The 27,327-nt window shown below is 33.1% G+C and overlaps 2 protein-coding genes across 4 annotated transcripts in view; both read right to left on the bottom strand.

Moving 5' to 3' along the window:
• LOC109149967 (F-box/FBD/LRR-repeat protein At1g13570-like) overlaps positions 1–23,250 on the bottom strand; it is a 38,073-nt gene extending 14,823 nt beyond the window's left edge. The window contains exons 1-3 of the mRNA XM_019297950.1: positions 23,229–23,250; positions 22,580–23,148; positions 22,311–22,463 (exon numbers count right to left, since the gene is read on the bottom strand). Coding sequence (XP_019153495.1) covers positions 22,311–22,463; positions 22,580–23,148; positions 23,229–23,250 — 744 coding nt within the window. The remainder of the gene's footprint in view (positions 1–22,310; positions 22,464–22,579; positions 23,149–23,228) is intronic.
• On the bottom strand, positions 18,547–20,311 carry LOC109149982 (F-box/FBD/LRR-repeat protein At1g13570-like). Of its 3 annotated transcripts, XM_019297965.1 has the most exons (5): positions 20,150–20,162; positions 20,050–20,065; positions 19,230–20,017; positions 18,957–19,109; positions 18,547–18,858 (listed from the first exon to the last, which is right to left on the bottom strand). In XM_019297965.1, the coding sequence occupies exons 3-5, from the start codon at positions 20,004–20,006 to the stop codon at positions 18,568–18,570; spliced, it is 1,221 nt and encodes a 406-aa protein (XP_019153510.1). In that variant the 5' UTR covers positions 20,007–20,017; positions 20,050–20,065; positions 20,150–20,162; the 3' UTR covers positions 18,547–18,567. The 3 variants fall into 3 exon arrangements, with proteins under 3 accessions (XP_019153510.1, XP_019153508.1, XP_019153509.1); XM_019297963.1 differs by having other exon boundaries at positions 19,230–20,065; positions 20,150–20,311; XM_019297964.1 differs by having other exon boundaries at positions 19,230–20,077; positions 20,156–20,311.
• Positions 23,251–27,327: the final 4,077 nt, after the last annotated feature.

Raw genomic sequence — 27,327 nt, 5'->3', positions numbered from 1 at the left:
ACTTATACCTATGTGTGCAACTACTTAGAACTATAGGTGCAACTACTTAGAACTATAAGTGCAACTAAGTATTGATGCTCAGTGTAAATTTTTACTTGCACCTATAATACATTTTACATGCACTTGTAATACATTTTACATGCACTTGTAATACATTTTACTTGCACTTCGATGTTCAATTATTTACGAAAATGCCACCGCGTTTTTTTAAAAAATCAGTGTTTCTCATCCATTAGATCTGGACACGTGGACGAACAGAATCCATTCCTATTTCGCGCCTGGGCGAGCCGTTTGCACCCGAGTGCAACTCTCTCTCTCTCTCTCTCTATATATATATATATATATATATATATATATATATATATATATATATGTGTGTGTGTGTGTGTGTGTGTGTGTGTATATATATATATATATATATATATATATATATATATATATATATATGTATATACACACACACACACACACACATATATATATATATATATATATATATATATATATATATATATATATATATATATATATATATATATATATATATATATATATATATATATATATATATATATATATATATATATATATATATATATATATATATATATATAAAATCCTCCTAGCCATAGGCCAAGTTTTCCCCCCCAAAACTTAGGGGCATTTATGTAATATAATAATAATAATAATAATAATAATAATAATAATAATAATAATAATAATAATAATAATAATAATAATAATGTTATTACCTTAAATAAATAAATTATTATACTTTCCTTTTGAATTAATATTTTCTACCTATAAATACAAATTTATAATTCCTAGCCTCCCCGATCATTTCCTTCTCCACATCAGTAGGGCTTCTCCATCCTGTATCTTCTCCATTCCGCCTTATCGTTCCGTTGTCTCATCAATCAAAGAATCTCAGACTCATCTCTCTGCTTTCTTTTTGTATGAATTTTTTACATTTTTCTAACTATATTCCCCCGTACTTCATTATGTTTTGCAGTTTATATCGTCTGGTATGAGATTGAAGATACTTAAGGAGGCTCTGTTCAACAAAGACAAATTAAGGAGGAAGAGCCTTGGTAACAAAAACCTAATGGTTTAGTTTTTATGGAAGATTGTGGAGATTCGATCGAGGATGTTAATGACGGTAAATTTGATAATTTTGTAAGATTTTCTTAAACTTAGAGTTAGTATGTTGACTTCGAGATTTGTACATGTTATATCAAGTTTACCAGTATGTAAATATATACAGATCAAAGAAAACATGCGTCCAATACGGTTTACAATTAAGAAAATGTAATTAATTATCTTTAAAAAGAATAAGCAAGGTCTCTAACTTGCATACAATCTTACAAAACTAACAGACGATGTGATTCACTCAGCAAAATATCTACTAATCAACTGAATTACAAGCAATGCACATATCATATTTATATGGAAAAAAAATACTGTAGCTCCCAAACATTGTGCTATATGTGTTCAGACTGCAATGCTCCTCATATTTCATACTATCTATTATCATCCATGTGATGATGATGATAAGAGCATTACCTTTTTAGCCCAATCAACCAATGCTTCTTTGACCTTTTCAATTGAGAGTGACTTTCCAGTCCCTGGACACCCAGAAACATACAAACTTCCAGTCTTCCACTGCTCAACACATTGCTTGCAAAATTCCAGAACACGATCAATTTTGCTCAGCATCTCAACACATTATGGTTGATGGAGCAGTAGATACATGCAATGCCTCCTTCACATCATTTAATTGCTCGGGATCTATTTTTACAGAAGATAAAAAATAGTAAATCACACATCACTAGAGAGCTACAGTGATATTATATCTTCCTGAACACATAACTAAACAAAATTCAAACTAAAATTTTTAAAAAAAAATTACCCTGTATACGCGGATTCGGGTCCGATTCTTCTATAACGAATGGTTTGGTTTCTTCAACTCCTCTGCTGGTGGAAAGGTCTCCGGCGAAATTGAAGTCGCCTTGGCAATGCCTCATTGACAGCCCGGCAATGCCTCATTCCATAATAATATTATACTTTAATTATAAAAATTCTACCTAATAATTTTAGTATTAAATGTCGTCATACAATAATTACCATAAACAATATTTAATAATTGACAAATTCTATTAGTCAATAAAAATTACTATTATAAAATCTTTGGTAATATGAAATTATGTACACATTATTTTTAATTATTTCGGTTTAATAATATTATATCTTATTTATAAAAATTCAAAATAATATATTTATTACTATTAAATATTAATTGACTAAAAATTATCTTAATTATTAAAGCAATTAATAGGTATTTAGCTTTAAAAAGTTTTCAAATATATGAATTATTATACATAGTAGCATGGAATTAATTAGTAGGACAATTATATTAAGTAATCTAATTAATAATTTACTTTTTAAATTATATCTCTTTTTTAATAATGAATATTTTCTTAAAGTATATACACAAACTATGCTTATCAATATAGAATTAAAAGTGTGTACACACACACACACACACACACAATGTATAATATTATTAGTACAAAATCAATTATACTTACCTTAATAATTAATTATTAATATTATTTCTTAATAATTATGTGTTGTCACCTTTTTCGGTGTAATTATTATGGTAATTTACATACATATATATTTTTATACTTAATGTATAATATTATTGGCACAAAATAAATTATACTTACCTTAATATATAGATTATTTTTTAATATAATTTCCTAATTTTTATTAAAGGTAATTATTCTCATAATTTTTCTTTCCTTCTTTTGTGTAATTATTATGGTAATTTTATGGTAATGTATTTAAATATTAGAAGAGAAAAAAATATTATAAGTAATATAATTAATGAAATTATTATTGTAATTTCCACAATATTTGGTAATTATAAATAATATAATTAAGAAATTTGAGAAATATAAGATTTCTTCCGTAGAAATATTTGTGACAATTTCATTAAAATATAATTAATAAAATATGAAATATAATTAAAGAAATTAAATTATAAAATTAACAAAACATGAATATTTATATTTTTTTTAAGTATACATATATACACTTTTTAAATTTCTAAATATAATTTTTTAAGTATAAATCTATCAATATAAATTATAATTAGTGAAATTATATTATTGAATTTTTCTATATACATATTAATAAATATTATGTGTATATACAATGTATTATACAATCATATAAGGATATGCGTCTGACTAGAGTTTATATTTATTCATACAAAATTTAGAATTTACATTTTTATTGATTTCTAAGTACAATTCTCTTAGTTATTATTATTCATATTTTTAGAATTAATAATATATATGAAATACAATTTGGAATAAATCAACTTAATTATATGAATTTTTTCTATAAATTTATCTAAATATGTACATGATTAGAGATTATATTAACCATACAAAATTTAAATTTAAATTTTGTATGTTATGAAAATAGATACTTGACCAAATATATAAAAGTCCGACTATATTATTATATTGTACATTTTAAAATTTTTTTATTTTAATTTTAAATTCATAATAACAAAAAAAAAAAAAAAAAAAATTCCGTGCAACGCACGGGTAAAACACTATATATTTTTTTTAAAAAATACTATTTCATAAATATCATAAAGTAATTAGTACAATATCAATTATATTTATAATAATTAAAGAAAAAATAAATAATTCAAATATATGAACCAATGATTTGAAAATGAAACTAAAATACAGTTACAAATAAATATAGCATGATTAGATTTACTTTAATTAGTTTTAATTCCCTTAAATATATGACTTTTCTTTATCAATTTTTTATGGGAGACTAAGGGAGTGTTTGGATTGTTGGAATTTTTTTTTTAAAAAAAATACTTATTAATAAAAAATAATTTTAAGATATTTTTACCCCGTATAACATGTATAAATCTTATATTTTTTAAAAATACAATTTGATAAATATTATAAATTAATTAGTACAATATCATTTCTGTTTATAAATTATAATAATTAAAAAAAATTCATATATGTGAACCAATGATTTCAAAATAAAATTAATATACAGTTACAAATAAATATAGCATGATTTGATTTACTTTAATTAATTTTAATTTTCTTAATGAAATGACTTTTCTTTATCAGTTTTTTATGGGAGGCTAATGGAGTGTTTGGATTGCTGGAAGGTATTTTAAAATAAAAATTCATACTAATAAAAATCATTTTAAAATATTTTTTTAACCCCCATAACATGTGTAAATCTTATATTTTTTTAAAAATACAATTTGATAAATATCATAAATTAATTAGTACAATATCATTTCTGTTTATAGTAATTAAAGAAAAAATAAATAATTGAAATATGTGAACCAATTATATCACAATAAATCTTTCAAAATTTTAAACAAAAGAACGGAAATTAAAAATAGAACGAAAATATTTCAATAATAATATTTTACATCATCAAGTAAAGGTAAATTAAAAATTAAAAGAGAATATTTCAATAATAATATTCTACATCATCAATAGTAAAGACATATTTTAAACAATAGTAATGGTAAATTAAAAATGGAACGGAAATATTTCAATAATAATATTCTACATCATCAATTAAAAATAAAACTTAAATTAGGTAAAAATACCATTGCATATGATATTCTAATTGATTAATTGACGGAAAATAAGAAGAATAATTGGTTGAAAATGAATATGATATTACTAATTGACTGGAAATATAAAAGGATCACTAATTGACTGATATTTTATAATGACATATTTTCACCCGAGTCACCTATCCTAATAGACTGAAGATGTTAGCTATAGACGAGGACGGACATGATTGTGTTGCTACTACCAATGTCGTCTACAATATGAGGTTTTAATAATGTGTATATACAATTGGTGATATTATATTTTTTTTAATGACAAAATTGCTATGGGGCCGTTTACTAACTAGAAATTTCTGAAAAATAGAAAACAGAAAACATGTTTACTAACTCAGTTTTTCATTTTGAAAACTGAAAATAATTTTTAGAAATTTCTGAAAAACTATAACACACTTAAAAACTGTTTTCGAAATGGAAAACATAATCATCTATCATCTATTTAGTTATATGTCACTATAACCACATTACTATGATTACATTCATTATCATCTTATTTTATTTATCACTATCTTCTATCTTTTCTACTTATTTTACTTATTTAAACATAATTTATTTGCTTACACTTTAAAGTTAAACATTATTTACATTATCAAAATTAAGAATTAAACTTTATATAATGTTTTAGATTTTGATTTAAAACATTAGATTATTAGTTCGAATATTTTTAATTATGGTACATCATAATACAAGTTCGGTCCAGATATCGGATATTGAAATCTCACATATATTAGAATTCAAAGTAAAAGCTATATATTCATATACATGTCATTCTAATGAATATATCCAAAAAAAATATTTTAAATATTAGCTAAAAAAATATTAATATTATCTAAATTAAATTTTAGGTGAAAAATGGAAAATTATAAAACAGAAAACAGATAACAGTTTTCTGTTAGTAAACAAGTTTCTAAAAAGAAAACAAAGAATGAAAATTAAAAAAATTAGAAAACTGAAAACAGAAAACAGAAAACAATTTTCTGTTAGTAAACGGACCCTATATATCTACACGGAGTTTTTTTTTTTTTTTTTTTTTTTAAGCAATCTAGACAAAAAAAAAAAAAAAAAAATTCATACAAATGAATTATGATAGCAATTCATTCCTATAACTGAGTTGCTAAAGAATGAGCACGTTTGCCAAATTTATAGAAATACTAAACAATGATAAATAAAAGTTTCAAAGTTACAGCACTGCATGCGTATATCTACACATTATCTATTAATTTGAACAATTATTTGTTTAAATTCAAGCAACAATAACATCAAAACATATAAACGAACCAAACTATATCTTCAATTGCACTATATAATATTTAATGTTCTAATTTAAATAATTATATATCAATCCAGATATTCTTAATATATTACAACAAATCCATTCTGTGCATCGCACAGGCGAAACCATATCTTTAATTGCACTATATAATATTTGAGTTATTACTGAAAAAACCAGTCTTTAATCACGGTTAATTGTATGTGACTTTTTTCCGAGTCACCCATCCTGATGGTCTGATGGTTTTAACTCTAGACGAGGATGGATAAAATTCCGTTACTACTACCAATGCCGTCTACAAAGAGATTTTCAATAATGTATAATTCAAGTCATTGATATTATGTTTATATATATATATATATATATATATATATATATATATATATATATATATATATATATATATATATATATATATATATATAAAGATGACAAAATTGCTATATAGCTGATCTACATAGAAAATATATCTTCCGTATAAATAATTTATATAACTGAGTTGCTAGACAACGAGCTAATTAGCCCAATTAATACAAATTATAAACACTGATATATAAAATCTCTAAAGTTGCAACACGAATGCATATATCTACATGTTAGTTATTAATTGGGCAATTATTTATTCAAATTCAAGCATTGATAACATCAGAAAACATAATCGATGCAACTCAGTTTTGCAATTATATTATATAATATTCGATGTTATAATTTATACAATTGTATATCGATCTAAATATTTTTAAAATTTTATAATAATTTCATTCCGTGCAACGCACGGGCGCAAATACTAGTAAAATAAAAGAGTGAATTCCATTTTTGGTCCTACTCTTATAGGGGCGTTTCCAATTTTAGTTCACCTTAATTTTTTTTGCCACTTTATAACCACTATTATTGAATGTGTTCCACTTTTAGTCTCACTGTTAGTATTTCCATCAAGAGGCCATGTAATCTAGGGGTATTTTGACATTTCTTCTCATCCAAGATTATGTTTGACTAAAGAAATGAGAACATTAAACCTAAAACCTAAGAAACCTCGCCGGCCCATGTTGGAACGAATGAAACGATGTAGCTTTGGCTTCCCATTCTCGTTGTTCGAAGAGCCATCTTCGAATATCGGAGGAGGAGGATGAAGCGCCTGGATTAAAAGAGAAGAGACAAACATAAAAAGACCAAAATACCCATTGATTATACAGTCTCTTGATGGAAATATTAACGGTGGACTAAAAGTGGAACACTTTCAATAACAGTAGTTATAAAGTGGCAAAAAAATTTAAAGTGGACTGAAATTGGAAACACCCCTATAACAGTAGGACCAAAAATGGAATTCACTCTAAAATAAAATTTAAAAAATGATTGCCAAATATATACTCTATATAGGATTAATAAAGCTAGGGGAACGGATGATTAGACTAAATTTCTTCACCGGTCAAACGCGTTGCAAGAGAATGTATGTTACTATTTAAAAGTCAAAATCGAACACAAGCATCCTTCCAGTGAGTTGAAAGCACAATAGTTCTGGCAGCATATATCTCGAGTGGGCAAGCACTCCAAAATCCTGTCCTTGGCAAACAATAAAGGATATGATGCAGTCAGATTACTTGCAAATTTATTGCAGTTGGGAAGAAGGGTACTTCAACATTTTCCCAATTCTTTAACAAAAACAAAAGATTATATATACGAGCCTTAAAAACAACTCTAAAAAACCAAAATTAAAGGGAAAATATTTAATTTGTAATACTATAGTCCATATATGAAGGAAGAGAGATCTTCACCAACAACAAGCTTGCACTCAAGCAAAGAACCTTAATTGCTTTCAAACGAAGTGAAAACCAGCCGGATTGAACTTGTTAGAATCAAGCGTTTACCACTCACGCCAAAAGTTATAGCTAGTAGCAAAAGCACAACTTTATTTACTTACTTATAGACCGTCACCACATTGTTCGAGACACTGGGTGCTACGCTTACAAGCTAGCCTCCGCCCAACAATTTCCGACCCCCAGCCACCGGGTGCTAGACTTGGCATTTACATGCACAACTGCATATATAACACCAAAAATAAACAGGCTTTCAAATTTTAGAGCATTGATCTTAAAATTATTGATCCCTTTCACAACAAATTAAATCGAGCTTCTTAAGATTAGGAATTCTATAGACAATTCCATTAACAATATGATTAAAAATAACTTTCGTGAAATCTAATGAAGTGACACAGGGTAATATAGAAGGAGCATTTATTGGGCAATAAAAACCCAAACCACAGAGTTTCAATTCAGTTGCTTAATTGTGGGGCACAAGACTATACAAAATGACAGCTTATATTGACGGCCCCAAAGAGATGTAAAGTTCCTCAACACCCTTTCTTTATAGAAAAAGAAACCACTGATCTAAATTGGACGACTCTAGTTTAGGATCAAAGAGTTGGAGAAATTGATGACGAGACTAATTAAATTTCTTAACCTGTCCAACATGTTGCAAGAGAATGCATGTTATTATTTTAAAGACACTAGTAAAATTCATTTATATACATGTATTAACTATGCAGTAAAAAATTCTAATTGAATCCATTATTGTTGCATTTCTTAATGCAAATTAGTTATGTAAATTATAAACTGATTAATTGTTTATTCTGATGTTTTTTGTTTCAGTTAAATCCAAAGGAATTAGAGCTTTTGGAGGAACTTACTAATGTGGCTTAAGCACAAAAAATGCTTTCCACTTTGAAGTTTAGCCGATTTAATGGGTTTAGGTATGAAATGCAATTATTCAGGAATTGAGAAGATTTTCATTGCTCGAGGTTAGATGTTTAAATATAATTGCGAATTTAAAATTATGTAAGAACTTTTACGTTTCATTGATGCTTCCACGTACAAAAGCAGAAAATTGTGTACAAATAATCATTTTAATTTTATGCATCTCCTCAATCCTTACTATAAGTTCAGTATGTAGTGTATGTGTAATGGCTTGTGAGAATTCTTACCAATTTTTCAATGTACTAGCACACCTCATTTTTGGTTTTAAGTTATTAATTAATTGCAAGTACTCTTCACACAAAATTGTTTGGAGTTTTTTTTTTTTTTTTTTTTTTTTTTTTGTGTAAACCACGAGGTGGTCTGGGTCTTTATCTGTCCGTTTAACGGTCTAGGTCCACCCGACTAATCCCCGTTTGCTCCGAGAGGCACGGGAACTGGCTCAAGGAGAATCGTCACTTGTGGGAATCAAACTCGTATTATCTCAGAATTCTCCCCACAAAGAGTATTTTTGGTGCATATATATACTTCTCTCAAACAATATATACTTCTGTTCAATCTACTCAACAATTGTGCCTTCTCAACAAAAGCAGAAATTATTTACTATAAGATCAGTAGTGTGTAATGATGTGTTTGCAATACCCTCTTCCTCCTCTCCCTACCAAAAACACCATTCTTTCCTTCAACCAAGTTCACTATATGGTAGTACTTAAATAACATAGATGCTAAGCGAGCTTCAACAATTAATCACTTTTAAATAAGAACGGTAGGTTTCTTGTAAATCAATGTAGTGAAAGGTAGACTTGTACATACGAAAAGCAACATCATATAATAATGTAAATCAAAATAGTGAAAGGTAGACTTGCACATACGAAAAGCAACATCATATAATAATGTAAATCAAAGTAGTGAAAGGTAGACTTGCACATACGAAAAGCAACATCATATAATAATGTAAATCAAAGTAGTGAAAGGTAGACTTGCACATACGAAAAGCAACCTCATATAATAATGCACTGTTGACATACTTTATATATCTTAATAGTCTGAGCTCCAGTCCACAAAGAGAATATGAGCTTTGTCCAACTACTGCCAATGAATTCTACCCGCCGTGCAAGCTTTCATATATATTTTCATATTTTTGAATAACAAATCTTTCTAGTGTAGGAGATTTCGAGAGCAGCATTCTCACAAAAGCATTTGGCATTTAGATCCACTAAATGAATCAATCTTGATTATTGTGTTAAATATTTTCACATCTTGATTAATGATGTAACCATTTGGATTTCCCATAAGTCTTTCAGCAGCTTCAATGTCATATTAATGATGTTTTGGAGGTTTGACCTCAAAATTACTAATCCCTTCACAATCATCCAAAATCAGCTTTTCAAGATTAGGGATTAGGAATACTGTAAACAATTCCCTTACTAAATATTCATACTTAAAACTAAAGCAGTTCAAAGATTTGGCAAACGAAAGAGAGGAGTGCTAATTATATAAAAATACAGTTCCAATATGTCTTTGCTCAACGGCTCATCAATCTTGATTATTATTTTAAGCATCTTCAAATCATGATTGAAAAAGCAAGAATCCTTCATAAGTCTTGAAGTAGCATCTTTGTCAATCCATGTACTCGACTATAACTCAACAAGAAAGAATAAAAAACATGTTAGGGAAAACAAATTAAAGAATCAAACCACTCAAAGTGTGTAAACCGTGAGTGAATTTGAGAAAAAAAAAACAGATGATTTTAGTAGAGTACATGTCTTACCAGCGTGTTTTCTGCTTGAAACTTCAGTTCACTACATATCTTGGGGGATCTTTCAAGGATTTCCATAGCAACAGTGATCTGACCAAAGTCTGAATCTATCACCCATATTACTTGCACATTTTTTGTTGGGAACTCCTGTGCGACTACTACAACTTCATCAAACTTAAAAACAGTAAAAGAAACAAAAATTAGCCCTGAGAAGAACTCTAACAACCCAGAAGGCCAAAAAAACCAAAAAAAAAAAAAAAAAAAGTAATCTTTGCCTTCAAAAGGCAAAATTTCCTTGCCCTAGACCCAATAGGATTGAATATAGTAGAGGGGTAGACTACATTAACATATTAACATAGTGGTCCGAGGTGGGAGAACCTGTGCCCATTTCACTCATTAATTTTGTGAAACTCCCACTCAAGAACATACAACTCAACTCCCACACGCAAACATACAACGCTAACACATTCTAACGCCCAATTGATGAGCTGCCCGCACGCACATCAATCTGGGTTCAAACGCATACATACTTGCATTAAGATGAGGAGAAAGTAAAGATTCTCACCCATAACAAATTTAAGCAATAAGCCCTAACTAGTCTCCAACGAGGCGGCAACCATCTGGGTTCAAACGCATGATCGAAAAACAAAAGCCAAATCCAAACTTTTTAGTTTTGGAGCACAGATCTTAAAATTATTGATCCCAACACAAAAATGGAAAGAAAGCTTCTGAAGATTAGAGACAACTCCTCCATTAATTCAACTCTTAAACTCAACCTCATAGAAAACTAGTGAAGTGACGCCAGGAAATATACAACCAACACAATTTATCGGGCAATCAATATCAAAATGGAAACCCCCCAGTTTCAATTGCTTAACTGTTCGGCACGAGATTATACAAGGCGGCAGCTTATATTGTTCTCCAAATATAGTGATATTAAGCTCCTCAACTCTATTCCTTGATAGATAAAGGCACCAACGATCTATGTCTGACTGCTGCGGCTTATGACCTTCCAATTCCCAAGAAATGCACAAACTAAATTTCTTAACCAGACCAGCATGGTTCAAGAGAATGTGGTTTATAACGTTGACGACCCTAACAGGTCCCTTGCATTTTTTGAGACATTCAAAGAAGTGGGTATCGAACACAAGCCGCCCATGGCGCAACCAAACATCTTTCCAGTCAGTGGAGAGTAGAGCAGTTCTGGCAGCCTCTCGAGTGGGCAAACACTCTAAAATCTTGTCCTTTACATCATATGAAAGCTCACTTATTATATCCATCATCGGATCCAAAACAACAACCTTAATTAGCAGCTTTCTAGCTAGTTCCAACTGAGAATATAGGGTTCATGTTTCATATATTCCATCTTATGGGATTTGATCTTGGATATGGCCATATGGGGAGTTCCATATAGCATTGAAATACATCCGTGTATGTGTATTTATCTCTGATTTCAAATTTCCAATGCCCTATATAGCACTGTGATGAATGTGTGGATAATTAATAATGGTTTTATCTACATCTACATCTACAAATTTAATAAGAGTTAATAAAGTTAGGCCTATAGGGAATTAAAAAATGTTAGTTTAATTGTTTATTAAAATGAACGGTTCATATTATTTTTTATTTTAAAATATGTTTGTGTAATTATTGGTTGAAATAAATGATTCATATTATTTTGATTTTAATTTTTTTTATTATTATTAATTTTTCTATTTTACCCTCTATCATATCATTTATTTTTTCTATATATTCCGGTGAATGTAAACTATGTTTAGGGTACTATATCCCGTGAGGGTGCTCCTCTCTAAAATTGTTATTGCACCAGTTAATCCAACATTTCTGTCACAGGTCATAGTTATGCATTTTGAAATATTCTTTTATGAAAAATTTGATAATCTTGAATTGATATACACCAGGGTACCGAATGATACTTTGATAAATTCTGAATCACTAATTTAAAAATATACATTGGGGTAAAAGTACTGAAGTCCTTGTACTATAATGTTTGAGTTAATACTCAAAATTTTCCTCAACTATAGTAGATTTTCTCAATTTTTTCCTAAACGACTTTGGTGTTATAAATTAGTCCCAAACTTTTGTGTTATTGCTCAATATTGTCTTCCGTTAGGTAATCCGTTAAAAGGGTGTTAAGTACATGGATAATTTAGTAATTTCTATTGAGTTAATACTTAAAATTGTCCTCGACAATAATGTTCTTTCTCAATTTTGTCCTAAACAACTTTGGTGTCATAACTGGTCCCAGACTTTTGTGTTATTGGTCAATATTGTCCTCTGTTAGGTAATCCGTCAAAAGGGTGTTAAGTATAGGAATAAATTAGTAATTTCAAATTTAGGTCTTCGAATCGTTCCTCTTTCAGGGTTTACTGCGGTGATGTTTTCGTGTCGTTTGTTTGGGAGTCGCAGCCAGGAACTCCCAAACACAGATTCGTTGACAACGGCGACGCGCTCCGTCCTCCGCTCATTACTCCTCCCTCTTACTATTGCAATTCCAAAATGACGGGGTCCGGAGCTCCGGCCATGGAGAAAAAGGTCCTCCCGGGATCCATTCTTCTACGAGCTTTGCTCACCAAGGTAAGTCTCCGGAGAACCACCTTTTCCGCCACACCCACGCCTTCCAGCTTCTGCGGCAGGCGAGCATAGATATTTTCCGGCTCTGTCTCCTCCTTCGATAAGGGCATGGAAGACCTAAATTTGAAGTTACTAAATTTATCCATGTACTTAACCCCTTTAGACATATTACCTAACGGGGGACAATATTGAGCAATAATACAAAAGTCCGGGACTAGTTTATGACACCAAAGTCGTTTAGGACAAAATTGAGAAAAACCACTATAGTCGATGACAATTTTGGATATTAACTTTATAATGTTTTGTTTAATTTAGTCTTAGTACATTTATTCCGTTTAATTTAGTCCTTCTACTTTAAAGTAGAAGGACTGAATTGAACAAAATAAATGTATAAGGACTAAATTGAACAAAACGTTATAGTACAGGGACCTGGTAGGTACTTTGATCTACACATTAGACATCAAACTATTTGCATAATGCCCGTGCGATAACTAGTTGAACAAAAATAAAATAAAATAAAATAAAATAAAAATTTATGCTAGTGACAAATATATCAATATTAAATTTTTATAATGTATGGCAATTACATTAAATTGCCAATATCCTACGGCTTGTGAAAATGATTGCTCGATGTATTTGTACACGTCAAATCCAGATAAGCATCCATGGGTCATTTGTTGTTGTTCTTCCCAAAAGGTTGAATCCCCAACCCCAAGGATTTCACATGCCCCGACTCGACAAAGCATCTAGATATGAGGGTATAAATGTGACACCCCGTAAATCTAAAATCTATTTAAGGATTAATTAGATAATTAATCCTAGCTTAATTGGTAATTTATTCCTAAAATCCTGAAAATTCAATAGTCGGAGGACTAGAAATTGACTAGTCAATCCAAGTCAAAGAGTTGTACTCTATGCTTTATGAATTGTTCCCTTGTCTCCTTACTCTTCCCACTTTAGTAAGGGCAAAGAAGTCTTTTCACCTTATGTTTGTGCCCCAAGCTAACTTAGCATCATCCTACATTTCATTTCCCTAACACCCTAAACACAAAAGCTCCACCTTCTCTCTAGAAAATTTTTAGCTTCTTCTTCAAGCCAAGTTTTGGGCAATTCTAGATTCTTCAAGTTGGTCTCCAAGATTCAAACTTTATTAACCTTGAGCATAAGGGAGGGTAAGATCTTTGGTCCCTTAGTGTTTTTAGTACCTTTTTAGGTGTCTTTTCTAAAAGATAGAATCTTTGTTGTCTTTTGGTGTGTTCTTGAAGTTGAAGTTGAAGGAGAGCCTTAGGGAGAAGCTTTTAAGGGTGTGAAAAGTGAAGGTTTAGGCTACAAGAGGTAACTCATGCTTTACAAAATCTATTTTCTTACCTATATGATGATTTCTTGACTTCTACTTGTGATTTTTGTTATGAAATGTGAGATTTGATGCATTGTCTTGTGGTAATGCATATCTAGAGCTTGTTATCAGGGTTCTTGTATGCCATTGTTTGGCTATTTCTTGGGTTCAAGTCATATTGTTGTATTTTGTGAGATTTTGGGTGTTTTGGACTTGAATTTGGACTTGTTGTTGAAAATCCCCGAAGGGATATTTTGGTGTACAGAGTGGTACCAGCGGGCGGAACGGCGGGCAGAGCTCCACCCGCCGCCCTACCCGCGGGGAACAAGCTTGTGGGTTGGTGTACCCGCGGGCGGAACCACCGGTGGAGGTCCACCCGTGGCCCCACCCGCGGGGTACAATGTTGTTGATTGTTGGGGATTTGTTCCCCGTGATTCTTTTGACTCGGTAATTGATGTTTTGACCCCCGATGTTGTTTTGTTAGGCTATTTGAGCATCTTCTTGATGTTTCGTATGTCTAGAACGGTATGTTAGGAATCCATGTAGGATTTGGTGTCTTGAATTGTGCTAAGTGTTCAACTTTGTGATTCGTTGGACCTTGATGAGTCTTGTATGTTCTAAGGAACTATGTTTGGTTTACCCGTTTGATAAGCATGCTAGTTCGATGTTGAAATGCTAGTGTGTGCGGTTTGTTCTTTCCTTTTGGGAATGGAAACTTGTGTTGACCATCGTTGGAGTCGGATTGTAATCCTTCCTTTTTGAGTATGGTTTCATATCTTTGTTGTGATCCATTGATTGATTCCTGTGAATGAAAATGTGTGTATTGGCTGTACCTTGATTGCACGGTTAATGGTATGGGACATTAATCACCAAGGTACAGATGTGGTCCTCGTGGTGGCCATGAAATGAAATTGGTGGTGTAATCTAGGCTTTAGGCTCACTTGTTGACGGTTGTGTGATTGAAATGAACGGTACCCTCGTGTACTATGTGTTGGTGGAAATGTTGGTGGGGGAACGACGGTTCCCGGAGGCATAAGGTTGGGCTCAGAAGTACAGGGGTTCTCGAAGGTAATGGTTGGAACTGTAATAAGGCCGGGGGTAGCCATAAGGTTGGAACATGTGACATGTAGTGTCACGGTGGCATGTAGTGCCAATGTGTGAATGTCTATCCTTTTCTGATGAGCATGTCGAGTGGTATTCTACTTTGTGATCAGTAGAATACACCTCGAGTTGTACTTGTTTATTGTTGTTGTCTTTGCCTTGATGTTTTCTACTTTGTGATCAGTAGATTACATCTTGAGCTGTGTTGAGTTGTACTGTTATTGTCTTGCTTTGATGTTGTCTTGGGATGTTGATTTCCCTTGTTCTTTTGAGAGTGAAATAGAGTCTTTGCAGTTGACTTCTCTTTATGACTTTGAACTGATATATACTGTATTCCGTTTCGAAAATGATTTTGAATTATACCATCTATATATGCTACTTAACGCGTATTGATGAGTTATCAGCAATATTCGCTGACCGGGCGTCGTCCCCTTTCTTTATGTGCTTTACAGGTCCTGAGTAGATTTGGCGAGCGCGTTAGCTGTTGGTTGTAGTTTAGCTCCCCTGTCTATGTAGATAGTGTTTTGGGCCTGTGTGCCATGGTTATGTTAAACAAGATAGATCGTTGGTTTTAGACTTGCCTGTGCATCCACGTTGAGGTGGATGTGGCATAGCAATTCCTGGTTTTCCCCGTTTTAATCTAAGACTTCCGCTGTTGCTTACGTTTTATGATAACTGTTAGTTGCTTTGCCTTACGTATTTAAGTTTTAAAAATGTCATGAAAATCGGGGGTGTTACAATAAATCATGGTAATTCAGCTGAATATAGAGGTTAGACATTTACTTACTGTGCACAAAAAGGCCCCTCACTTTGAGAGGTTGTTCACACAGAGTCAGAGGTCATTTGTTAACCCCATCAATAGTAACACTTAATAGGTTGTTTAATATTACGATTCAATTGCATTTTTCGTCAATTTAGAAAGCCTTAATGGAGCCTTTAGAAAGAAAACAAATTAATTAAAAGCATTAATATTCACTCCAGTACTCCAAGCTTATTTTGACAATTTTCCTTTGAATTATAAATAAGCTATCATGTCCCGACCAAGAGCACAACTCAACTGGTCAACTAATTCAAAATAAGTTCATAAGCTTTGCTTACAAGTAGGCAAAGTAGCGTGAACATTATACCAACCTTGATTACTTGTAGATTTATTGCAGTTGGAAACTTCAATACGACTACAACATTTTCACACTCTTGTGTTATATAATACTCTGTAGTAACAATGACCTAAACTGTGCAGGATAATAGATGCAAATTTCTCTTGTCATTCAAAAAAATATTATATTCCTTTAATTTCAAAAGATTTAATACCATTTGCGCCTCCTAATTTCATTATTAATTTTATATGAAGAGAATGATAGGGTTGAATAACTTATGAATAATTACTAACACTCTATATTAAGTAAGACGGTAAAGTAATACTGTAAGACCAAGAAAAATAGAATTAAAATCATTTTTCAACACCCCAAAGCAGAATGCAATTGCATAAAGAAATTAAAGCATCAACATGTGTTAAATGTAGCTAGAGCTTTGTGATTCCAAGCAGCTCTCCCCTTGCAGTTTTGGGGTCTTTTACATGTAACTTATTTGATAAATAGAATAACTTCTCAAGGTATCGACTGGCAAACTCCTTTTGAGAGGTTATATGATAAGCCTACTGATTATGCTCATTTGAAGGTGTTTGGTTGTTTATGTTATGCATCCACACAGCCACAGTTAAGACATAAAATGACATCCAGAGGAAGGAAGTGCATTTTCATTGGATATCCTGCTAATAATGTAAAAGGAAATATTTTATATGATGTACAAAATGGTTCAGTTTTCATATCTAGATCGAGATGTACATTTTTATGAACAAGTGATTCCCTTGAAGACAAATGATGCTAAGAATCATGAGCAAGTAAGGCACATGCATGATTTATTTTGTTTAATCCCTCTCTACGAGTGATATCATTTTCAGATGATTATAATCTATTGATGGTCATTCCACTTTAGGTGTTCCATTATCTGCACCTTCATTTACACCTCAAAATTCAGCAACAGAGAGTGGTCTTCTTCACACTCTTTACGGCCACATCACAGCCATCTCCTCTAATTCTGAACCTAAGACATAATTTGGCAGTCAAATTTTAATGTTGGAAAGAGGCAATGTAGGCTGAAATTCAAGCCCTTCAGGACAAGCATTTGTTAACAAAAGCATATATATATATATATATATATATATATATATATATATATATATATATATATATATATATAGAGGAACATTCTTAAATGCCCACAATGCTTGCTTATTACAAATAAAAAACATTTCAACTTCCAACACAACCTTTGCTTACATTTCTAAGCTGCAACCAAATAGAACCATACCATTATAAAAGCTGAAACCTAACACTATGGGTATAAAAAGAAAGGCATTTTCAATTAGTGGATATTATTGTACTTAGCTTTACACGAAAATGATTTAGTTAGTAATAATTGGCCTCTGTTTTGCATGTTAATTATGGCAAACAATCTATGGACTACACAATACTTTGAACTCAATGCTATGAACTTATTTGCAACTCTCCGAGCCCGAGTCGACGAAACTCTCTAGAAACACATTCTCCTTCGGTTCCTCTGCAAGCACAGAAGGTTAGGAACACAAATATGTTTTTTTATTTTTTTAATTTTTTAATTTTTTTTTTATTTTTTATATTTCAAACGCATTTCAATTTGGCAAAATAATACAAACTCATTTTATAAATGAGTGGGTATTTCAACAAAATACCCCAAAGGCTAATATGCTTTTGGATAAAAATCCAAAAGCAAAAATGCATTTGAGAAATATGTTTAAGGTCCAGTCAAAAATTTCCACAATGCTTGTTGATTAACAAAAGCAAATAGAGGAACATTCTTACCCACAATGCTTGCTGATTACAAATACCTCGATCGTGTTGAACAACTTAGAAAACATTTCAACTTCCAACACAACCTTTGCTTACATTTCTAAAGATTGAATCCATATAGATTCACCAAATTTGTGACAACCAATGTTACCAGTACTCCATACCCATAGAATCATTCTCATTGTCCGTGAAAGACAATATGTGCGTTTGAAGATGCACGCGGAAAGCATTCCAACTTCCTTTGGATTTTTCTCACCTCGGGGGCATTCATACCCCAAAACTTCAGAATAAATCTCTCTAGCGCAGGAGATTTTGAGAGCAACATTATTATAAAAAGCATTTGGAGTGCGGATGCACAGTTCGATTCAATCTTGATTGTGTTAAGAATCTTCAGCTCATGACTAACAAAGCAACTATTTGGATCCTCCAAAAGCCTTGAAGCAACTTCTTTGTCATCCTTCAGACCGAACTATAACTCAAGAGAAATGAAAGACAAGCACAACAGTGAGGACATTTGAAAAAGCAAAACAAGAATAATCACACATGATTGCCATATATATACTCAACCTCGCTCTCCAAAATATGCAGTTCACATAGGTTAGGACATTTTGTAAGCAATTGCATAACAACGGCAAGCTGCTTTGGACAACCAAAATTTAATCCATATAGCTTCATCACTTGCAGATTTATTGCACTTGGAAACATAGATGCATCCATACACTTGGAAAATAGCAATAAAGAAACAAAATTAACCACCATAAAAACTCTAAAAAGCCAAAAGATAAAGAATTATATCCATCCTCCATCCATTTGCATAAGTAAAATGAGTTAGGTTCTCACCATCAACGAAGGGCCAGACAACCAAAGAGTCTTAATGAGTTTCAAATGCGGTGCCAACCATCTCGACTCAATGACAACACCATGCATAGAACTAATAACACACAAGATTTCAAGCTTTGGAGGACTGATCTCAAACTTATTGATCCCTACACAATGCTTGAAAGACAGCTTCTCAAGCTTAGGAATACTAATACTAGAGGCAATTCCATTAACGCCGCGCTTAAATTCAACATAAAAAAACTCTAATGAAGTGACATTGGAAAATATATCACAAGCATTTACTGGCAAATCAATAGAGGGACCTTGGACTTTGAGTTGCTTAATTGTCCTGCAAGAGAGTAAACAAAATGGCAGCTGATATTCTGGCTCTAGATCATTATATAACAATAAGTCAAGTTCCTCTACACCATTTCTTGACAGAAAACGACACCACCTATCAAAATCAGACTGTTGCGGCATAGGATTAGCACAAGGAATGTGTAGAGTAAATTTCTTAATCGGCCCAGTACGGAGAAAGATGATATTGTTGATTATGTTCACGCGGGTTCTACCTTCATCATCTTGGCGCTTTCGGACACTTTTGAAGAATTTCCGATCCAACGCAAGTTGCCCATGCTGCAACCAAACATCATTCCAGTGCCTTGAGAGCAGAGCAGTTCTGGCGGCGTCTCGGGTGGGCAAACACTCCAAAACTCTATCCTTTACCTCTATCGGCAGCTCACTTATTAAATCCCTACTTGCATCCAGTAGTGTTTTGAGTCGCCGACGTCGAGCCATTAAATTGAAAGAATAATGAGGCTGCTTCAGTCGAAATCAAAAGCTAAAATCGTTCTATTCTATTCTTTCAACTGCAAGATTTCGTAAATAAAAGGAAATTAGGAAGAAAACAAAGATTGGGGGAAAAGTGACAGATTAGAAACCCTCACCTCTGATGTTTGGGCCTTTGCGGGTTAGGGAAGCCGAAGGGAAACAGAATGCTATTCCTCTTGAGATAACGTACAATAACAAATATAGTAATATATAGATCATTATAAGTCGTATATTTTTATACTCTACTCTAGTTTCAAGTAATTGGATATATATATTTTTTTGAATGTTACTGGCTCTATTACATTGTAGTAATTGGATATATATAATTTAACTGATCAGAATGGATGACTGTGTATATAGATTTGATTGAACGTAAAAATAATAGGTGAGTGAGTTGAGCCAGGAAAGAAATTCAATTCTAATTAATTTTTAAAAATCTTTATTCGGGAGTAGAAATAGAAGGAGCATTTATTATAGTGACATGGGGGAAAATAGGAGGAGCATTCATTGGGCAAATAGGAATAAATTAAAGTTATGAATAAAATTAAATTTTGATTATGATATTTGAAACAAACGTTCCTCTATTATATTAATAGTAAAATGAATTTTTGTACTACTCACTAATTACATTTTTCGTCAATTTAGAATGCCTCAATGGAGCCTTAAAAAAAAGTTTAAACCACAATTGCATGTACTATTCACTCCACTATTATTTTGACAAATTTTCCTTTGAATTATAAATAAGCTATCACGTCGTTGAAGCATAACTAACTCAGAATAAGTTCATTAATTTTGCTTGCAAGTAACACAAAGTAGCCACAACATTATACCAATCTTGATTACTTGTTGATTTATTGCTATTGGGAACCTCAATGTGGCTACTTCAACATTTTCACACTCTTGTGAGAGACAATAATAGTAGCAATATCTTAAAATATGTAGGATAATGGTGGCAAGTTTCTCTTGTCATTCAATTAAAATCATTAATAAGAAGTGATAATGGTATTGAGATTAATATGACTGAGTTTTATGCAGAAAAAGTCATATATTTTACGTAAAAAATCATGTGTCAAACACCCCAGCAGAATGCAATTGCATAAAGAAATTAAAGCATCAACATGTGTTAAATGTAGCTAGAGCTTTGGGATTCCAAGCAGCTCTCCCCCTTGCAGATTTGGGGTCATTGTGTTTTACATGCAACTTAATGTATCAAACACCCATTATCTGCACATTTTTATGAACAAGTGGTTACCTTCAAGACAAATGATGCTAACGTGATATAGCTACTGATGGTCATTCCACTTTAGGTGTTCCATTATCAGCACCTTCACTTGGTCAAGACATCTCGTTGCCTGCAACTCAAAATTCAGCAATAGAGAGTGGTTTGCCAGATGAAACTCAAAATGAATTTCATAATACTCAGCCTAGAAGATCTACAGGACAAAGGTATATTCCTGTTAGATTACAAGATTATTATTGTGATTCTGTGATACATGGTAGGTCTTCTTCACACTCTTTACCGCCACAGAGTATTCATCGCTGCCATCTCCTCTAATTCTGAACCTAAGACATATAATGAGGCACTCAAATTTTAGTGTTGGAAACATGCAATGTAGGCTGAAATTCAAGCCCGGCCTTCAAAACAAGCATTTATTAACAAAAGCAAATATATATAGGAACATTATTCTTAATTGCCCACAATGCTTGCTGATTACAAATATCTCGACCATGGTGAACAACTTAGAAAACATTTTAACTTCCAACACAACATTTGCTTACATTCCTAAGCTGCACCCAAATAGAACCCATGGAGATTCACCATACTAAGTTTCTAAAAGCCTAACACCATGGGTATCCATCCAGTCCTCATTCATACCCGCATAGTAGTTGCCAGCGCATACAATTTGTGCCTTTGGAGATGCACGAGGGAAGCATTGCAACTTCCTTTGGATTTTTCTCACCTCGGAGGCATTTATACTACAAGACTTCACAATAACAACTCTCTCTAACGCAGGGGATTTTAAGAGCAGTGTTTTCATAAAAAGCATTTCCAGTGCGGATTGATCACTGAATGCTTCAATCTTAACTTTGTTAAGCATCTGCAGCTCTTGAATAAATAAGCAACCGTTTCGACCCTTCAAACACCTTGAAGCAGCATCGTTCAGTTCGTTGTCATACTCCAAGAAGAAATGAAAAGCAAACACAACTGTGAGGACATTTGAAAAAGCAAAGCAAGAAGAATCATACATGATTGCCAAATATATACTCTACCTCATCCGCCATAATCTGCAGTTCACATAGGTTGGGGCATTTTTGAAGCAATTGCATAAAAACGAGTGGCTGATCCCAATAACCAAAATGTAATCCATATAGCTTCAGCACTCGCAGATTTATTGAAGTTGGAAACATAGATACACGCATACACTTGAAAAATAGGAATTAAGAAACAAAATTAGCCACCACAAGAACTTTAACAAGCCAGAAGATAAAGAATTGTATCTACCCATCCATTTGCCAAGTAAAATGAGTTATATTCTCACCTCCAACGAAGAGCCACACAACCAAAGAGTCTTAATGGCTTTCAAATGTAGTGCCAACCATCTCGAATCACCAAAATCATATATATCATATATAGAACCAATAACAGACAAGATTTCAAGCTTTGGAGGGTTGATCTCAAACTTATTGATCCCTCCATAATCCTTGAAAGCCAGCTTCTCAAGCTTAGGAGTACTAATACTAGAGGCAATTCCATTAACGCTACGCTTAAATGAAACATTGAAGAAAGCTAATGAAGTGACATTGGAAAATATACCACAACCATTTACAGGCAAATCAATAAAGGGACCTTCGACTATCAGTTTCTTAATTGTCCTGCAAGAGAGTAAACAAAATGGCAGCTGATAATCTGGCTCTAGATAACTATATAAAGATATGTTAAGTTCCTCCACACCATTTCTTGAAAGAAAAAGACACCACTTATCAAAATCGGATTGCTGCGGCGATGCATCATATGCAGTGTTTATCTCTAGAGTAAACTTCCTAATAGGCCCAGCACGGAAAAAGAGGATATTATTGATTATGTTCACGAGGGTTCTACTGTCATCATCTTTAATTTGCGGTGTTCAACACTATGCAAGAAGTCCGAATCGAACGCAAGCCGCCCATGCTGCAACCAAGCATCATTACAGTAGGTTGAGAGCAGAGCCATTCTGGCGGCGTCTCGGGTGGGCAAACACTCCAAAATTCTGTCCTTTACCTCTAAAGGCAGCTCACTTATAAAATCCCAACTTGCATCCGGTAGGGTTTTGAGTCGTCGCCGTCGAGCCATTAAATTGAAAGAACAGTCGAAATCAAAAGCTAAAATTGAAAGGGAATAAGTAGTATAAAGTCAAAAATGTCCATTATCGTTGTTAGACATGAATTTAGGCTAAAAAAAGGAAGGGGTAATTTTGACTCATTACTTTTTTTTTTCCAGGAATTAAAATCCCGGGGGGGGGGGGGGGGGGGAGGGGGGGGGGACATGGGATTTTAATTCCATGAAAATGGGGGAATTGCAATTCCCTCCAACCAAACTACGGAATTTAATGGCCTTTGGAATTAGGTGGGAATTAAGTGGGAAGGGAATTTAAAATCCCTCCAACCAAACACCCTGTAAGGGGTTGTATTCAAGACTTTTATAAACGTGATGGATTTTAAATGATTTTTTGTGAAATCTTTGAAGATTTTAATAAAATCATTCAAGATTTTTATAGAATTTTTTAAAACTTTTATCACTTTGTATGAATCTATAAAAATTAGTACTTTAAAAAAGAAATTAATATTAAAAAGTCTACAAAAATTAAACTCTAAATTAAAAATAGCATTACAAATATTTCATAACTTCGATCTATTAATACATTATTATTATTTATAATTTTCATACATAATGTTATAATACATAATATATTTTTATAAATCATAAATAAATTAATGAGTAAAATACCAGCCAAGGTCCCTCGAGTTTGGTGATTTCACCATCTATTGTCCCTAACTTTCGTAATTACCATTCTCCTCTGAGTGCGAAATCTAACCAGCTATCATCCTTCTGTTTAGTTCTTCCCGTCTAAGCTTGCAAAAACGAGGGTAAATATGTCTTTTGTCATAAAACAGAAACATTCAGAAATTAAAAAAAACAATATCAATGCAGTGATCGACATTCTGGGTAGATCTGTAGTCTTCTTACGGTCGGGTTTGCAGAGTCTTCGTCTCTTCGATGAGGTGCTCGGCGGTGATAGGCTGCTCTGGATTCCAGAGACCAGAAATTCTTCACCTCCGTTCTCACCCTCTCCAGAATTCCCAGGTGAGACTCCAAGAGTGTTATCGCCCACAACAGAAATTTGTCATTTGCCATAAAACAAAATATTCAAAAATTTATAAAAAAAAAATTAAAAGAAGTGATCGACATTCTGGGTAGATTTGTAGTCTTCGATGTCAGGTTTTTGCAGAGTCTTCGATGAGGTGCTCGACGGCGATGGCTGCTCCGATTCTGGCGACCAGAAGTTCTTCACCGCCGTTCTCACGCTCTCAAGAACTCCCGGGTGAGAATCCAAGAGTGTCACCGCCCACAACAGAGGAAGAAATAGAAGCGTACTGCGTGCGAAGAGGAAATCGAATAAATGCCCAAATTATCCGGCCAAGTGTAGAAACAAGAAATCATCAAATCAACCCATAAAATCAGAAATCAAGTCCAAGGGCTCAAGGCAATAAAAAAATTTAATTTTTTGGTCTTCTTCGACACTCAAGGCTTAAGCAATCAGAAATCAAAAATCAAAAATCAAAATTTATACTTTCAGATCTGAAGACAGAAAAATAAGGTCGTAATAGAAGGAGAAGAGGTACCGTTCGTCCGGTGAGCGAGTGAGGCGGCGGAGCAGGCAGCCGGCGACGAACTCGGAGGCGGTGGACAGTGGAGTTCACCGCGCGACGTCGCGAGGAGCTCGGAGGTGGTTCTATTGCGAAGAGATCGACCACTGCGAGAAGATGAGGTTACGCTCGGAGGAGACCACTACGGCCAGCTTCCAAGCAAGGTATCACAGAATCTTGCTGCCATAGTGCCACCGCTCAGACCCTCCAGGTTGGAAATTTCTTTAGGAACCCTTCTCGCCATTTTTACTTGTGGGTGGAAACAAACCTCCTCCAGGTTGCTAATTTCTTTAGTTTCTATTTCACTTGGCTTAATTTCTTGTTAGTTTTCACCATATCTGTGTGAGATATCACAGCTTTCTTGATATGAGAAATTCCCAATCCCATATACATTTATGTGTTTGGGATATTTGTTGTTTCGTGCATTGAGAACAAAAATTTGACAAAGAATGTGTTTATGGGTTTATGGAGGTGATTGGGAATGTGTTATATGGCAAATGACATATTTATCGTCACTGTTGACGGTTTAGACGGAAAGAAACTAACGGAAGGATGGTAGCTGGTCAGATTTCGTAACTCGGAGGACCACGGATGGTAATTAAGGAAGTTAGGGACTATAGGTGGTGAAACCACCAAATTCGAGGGACCTTTGGCTGGTATTTACTCATAAATTAATGATAATAATAATAATAATAATAATAATAATAATAATAATAATAATAATAATAATAATAATAATAAATATTAGATGTCACAAAAATAGAATGTATCATACATAAAAAAAAAAAGATAATCAATTTTCATGATATAACCAATAAAAATATTTCTATATTTTAATTTTTACTAGTTGTCTTGTGTACGTGGTTGGTAAGTAGTGACTAGTGAGTCGATTAAATATTGCTAGGGAGTAGTATTAGTTGTCAGTTTCTATGATGGAATACCAAAATAAGCTCTTATTTTAAGCTACGAGCTTATTTTGAGAACATTACCAAACAGAGGCTTCTACCAACCAGGCCTTAGTTGCTGCGAACAGTAAGTTGTTATTCCGTGCAACTTTTTTTCTACAAACAGCAGCAAGAATTTGTTGATATTCGCAATAAAAAAAATTCAATAAAAAAAATTTTGTAAACAAACATTAATAAATTTTAATTGTTGTTAGTAATAATTTTCTGTTTCGATTTTGTTATACATATGTATGAAAATAAAGAGATAAAAGTCAAAAGTATATGAGTATTTATGAAAATTTTGAAATGTACACTAAAATTTGATAGGAAGTTTATCACTAAAAGGCATGAAACCACACCCTCCAAAAATTTGATAGAAAGTGTAACACCCCCAAAAACAAGACCTAAAAACAAGTCTTAACACATGCAGATTACAGCAAAACACTAGCACAGCGGAAGATAGAAAGATAACTGGATAAAAGGAATCCAAAACAGGGGTGTTATGCCACGTATACCACACTTGGCATACGCTACGGCGACAATCTGCAAGTGTATCACTATCCCAAAAACACAAACTAGAACAATCTAAAGACATTGGCACACAGGCCTCAACAACACTGTCTAAAGATACAAGTGCTAAGCTACCGGCTCTAGACATCGCGCTCGACTACGCTTCACCTGAAAGATAGAAAGATAAACATCGGGGCGACGCCGGTCAGCGAAAGATGTTGGTAACCCACCAATACCGTTAAGTATCATAAATAGGTAGATATAAGATATAAAAACCATTTTCGAAACGGAATACATATATATAAGTCAAAAGTCAAGATCAAAAGACAACACAAGACTCACCACTCACAAGGATAACACCGGGAACACATCCTAAACCACAAAGGTTAACCACACAAAAGGATAAAGACTCACCCAACGGCAACACATGCCAAACAACACAAGCCTCCGTGACTACACACGTCACGAGAGAAGAGAACTCACCACAACGGCTACACAAGCCCTCGTGACATCACCCATCACGAGTTGATATGCCTTCCTTATGCCCTGTTCCAACCTTATGGCTACCCCAACCTTGTACCTTCAAAGCCAACCATTACCTCCAGAAAACCCCTGTAGCCAAGTCCAACTGTAACACCCCAGATTTTCAGGACATTTAAAACTTATAAAATAAAGGTGAAATCTCATTAATTCCCAAAAACGTAACATAAAGAGTACGGGGTGCTATGCCACACCTGAGCTAGAGAACTCAGGTGCACAGGCCAACTAACTAATATCCTTAATAAAGTAAATGCATAACATGGCACGCAGGCCGAAAAGGAAACTATCTACTTCTACGCTCCAAGATCTAGCGCGCTCCAGTGACTTATTCTTCTGTGCCTGAAAGCCAAATATATCTGTTCAGCGAGAGATACTGGTAACCCACTCCA

This window comes from Ipomoea nil, unplaced genomic scaffold, assembly GCF_001879475.1.
Source record: "Ipomoea nil cultivar Tokyo-kokei standard unplaced genomic scaffold, Asagao_1.1 scaffold2165, whole genome shotgun sequence".
Classification (NCBI taxonomy): domain Eukaryota; kingdom Viridiplantae; phylum Streptophyta; class Magnoliopsida; order Solanales; family Convolvulaceae; genus Ipomoea; species Ipomoea nil.
Note: the sequence above shows the minus strand (reverse complement) of the source record. Positions and strands in the feature narration are given on the sequence as shown.

Bases quoted from the DNA above. Each gene is read 5' to 3' on its own strand.
- LOC109149982 (XM_019297963.1), bottom strand. From the start codon at position 20,006: ATGGCTCGACGTCGGCGACTCAAAACACTACTGGATGCAAGTAGGGAT. The intron at 19,110-19,229 runs GTGAGAACCTAA...CTATTTTCCAAG, and splicing joins TGTCTGGCCCTTCGTTGATG to TGTATGGATGCATCTATGTT. The intron at 18,859-18,956 runs GTTGAGTATATA...CTTGAGTTATAG, and splicing joins TGCATATTTTGGAGAGCGAG to TTCGGTCTGAAGGATGACAA.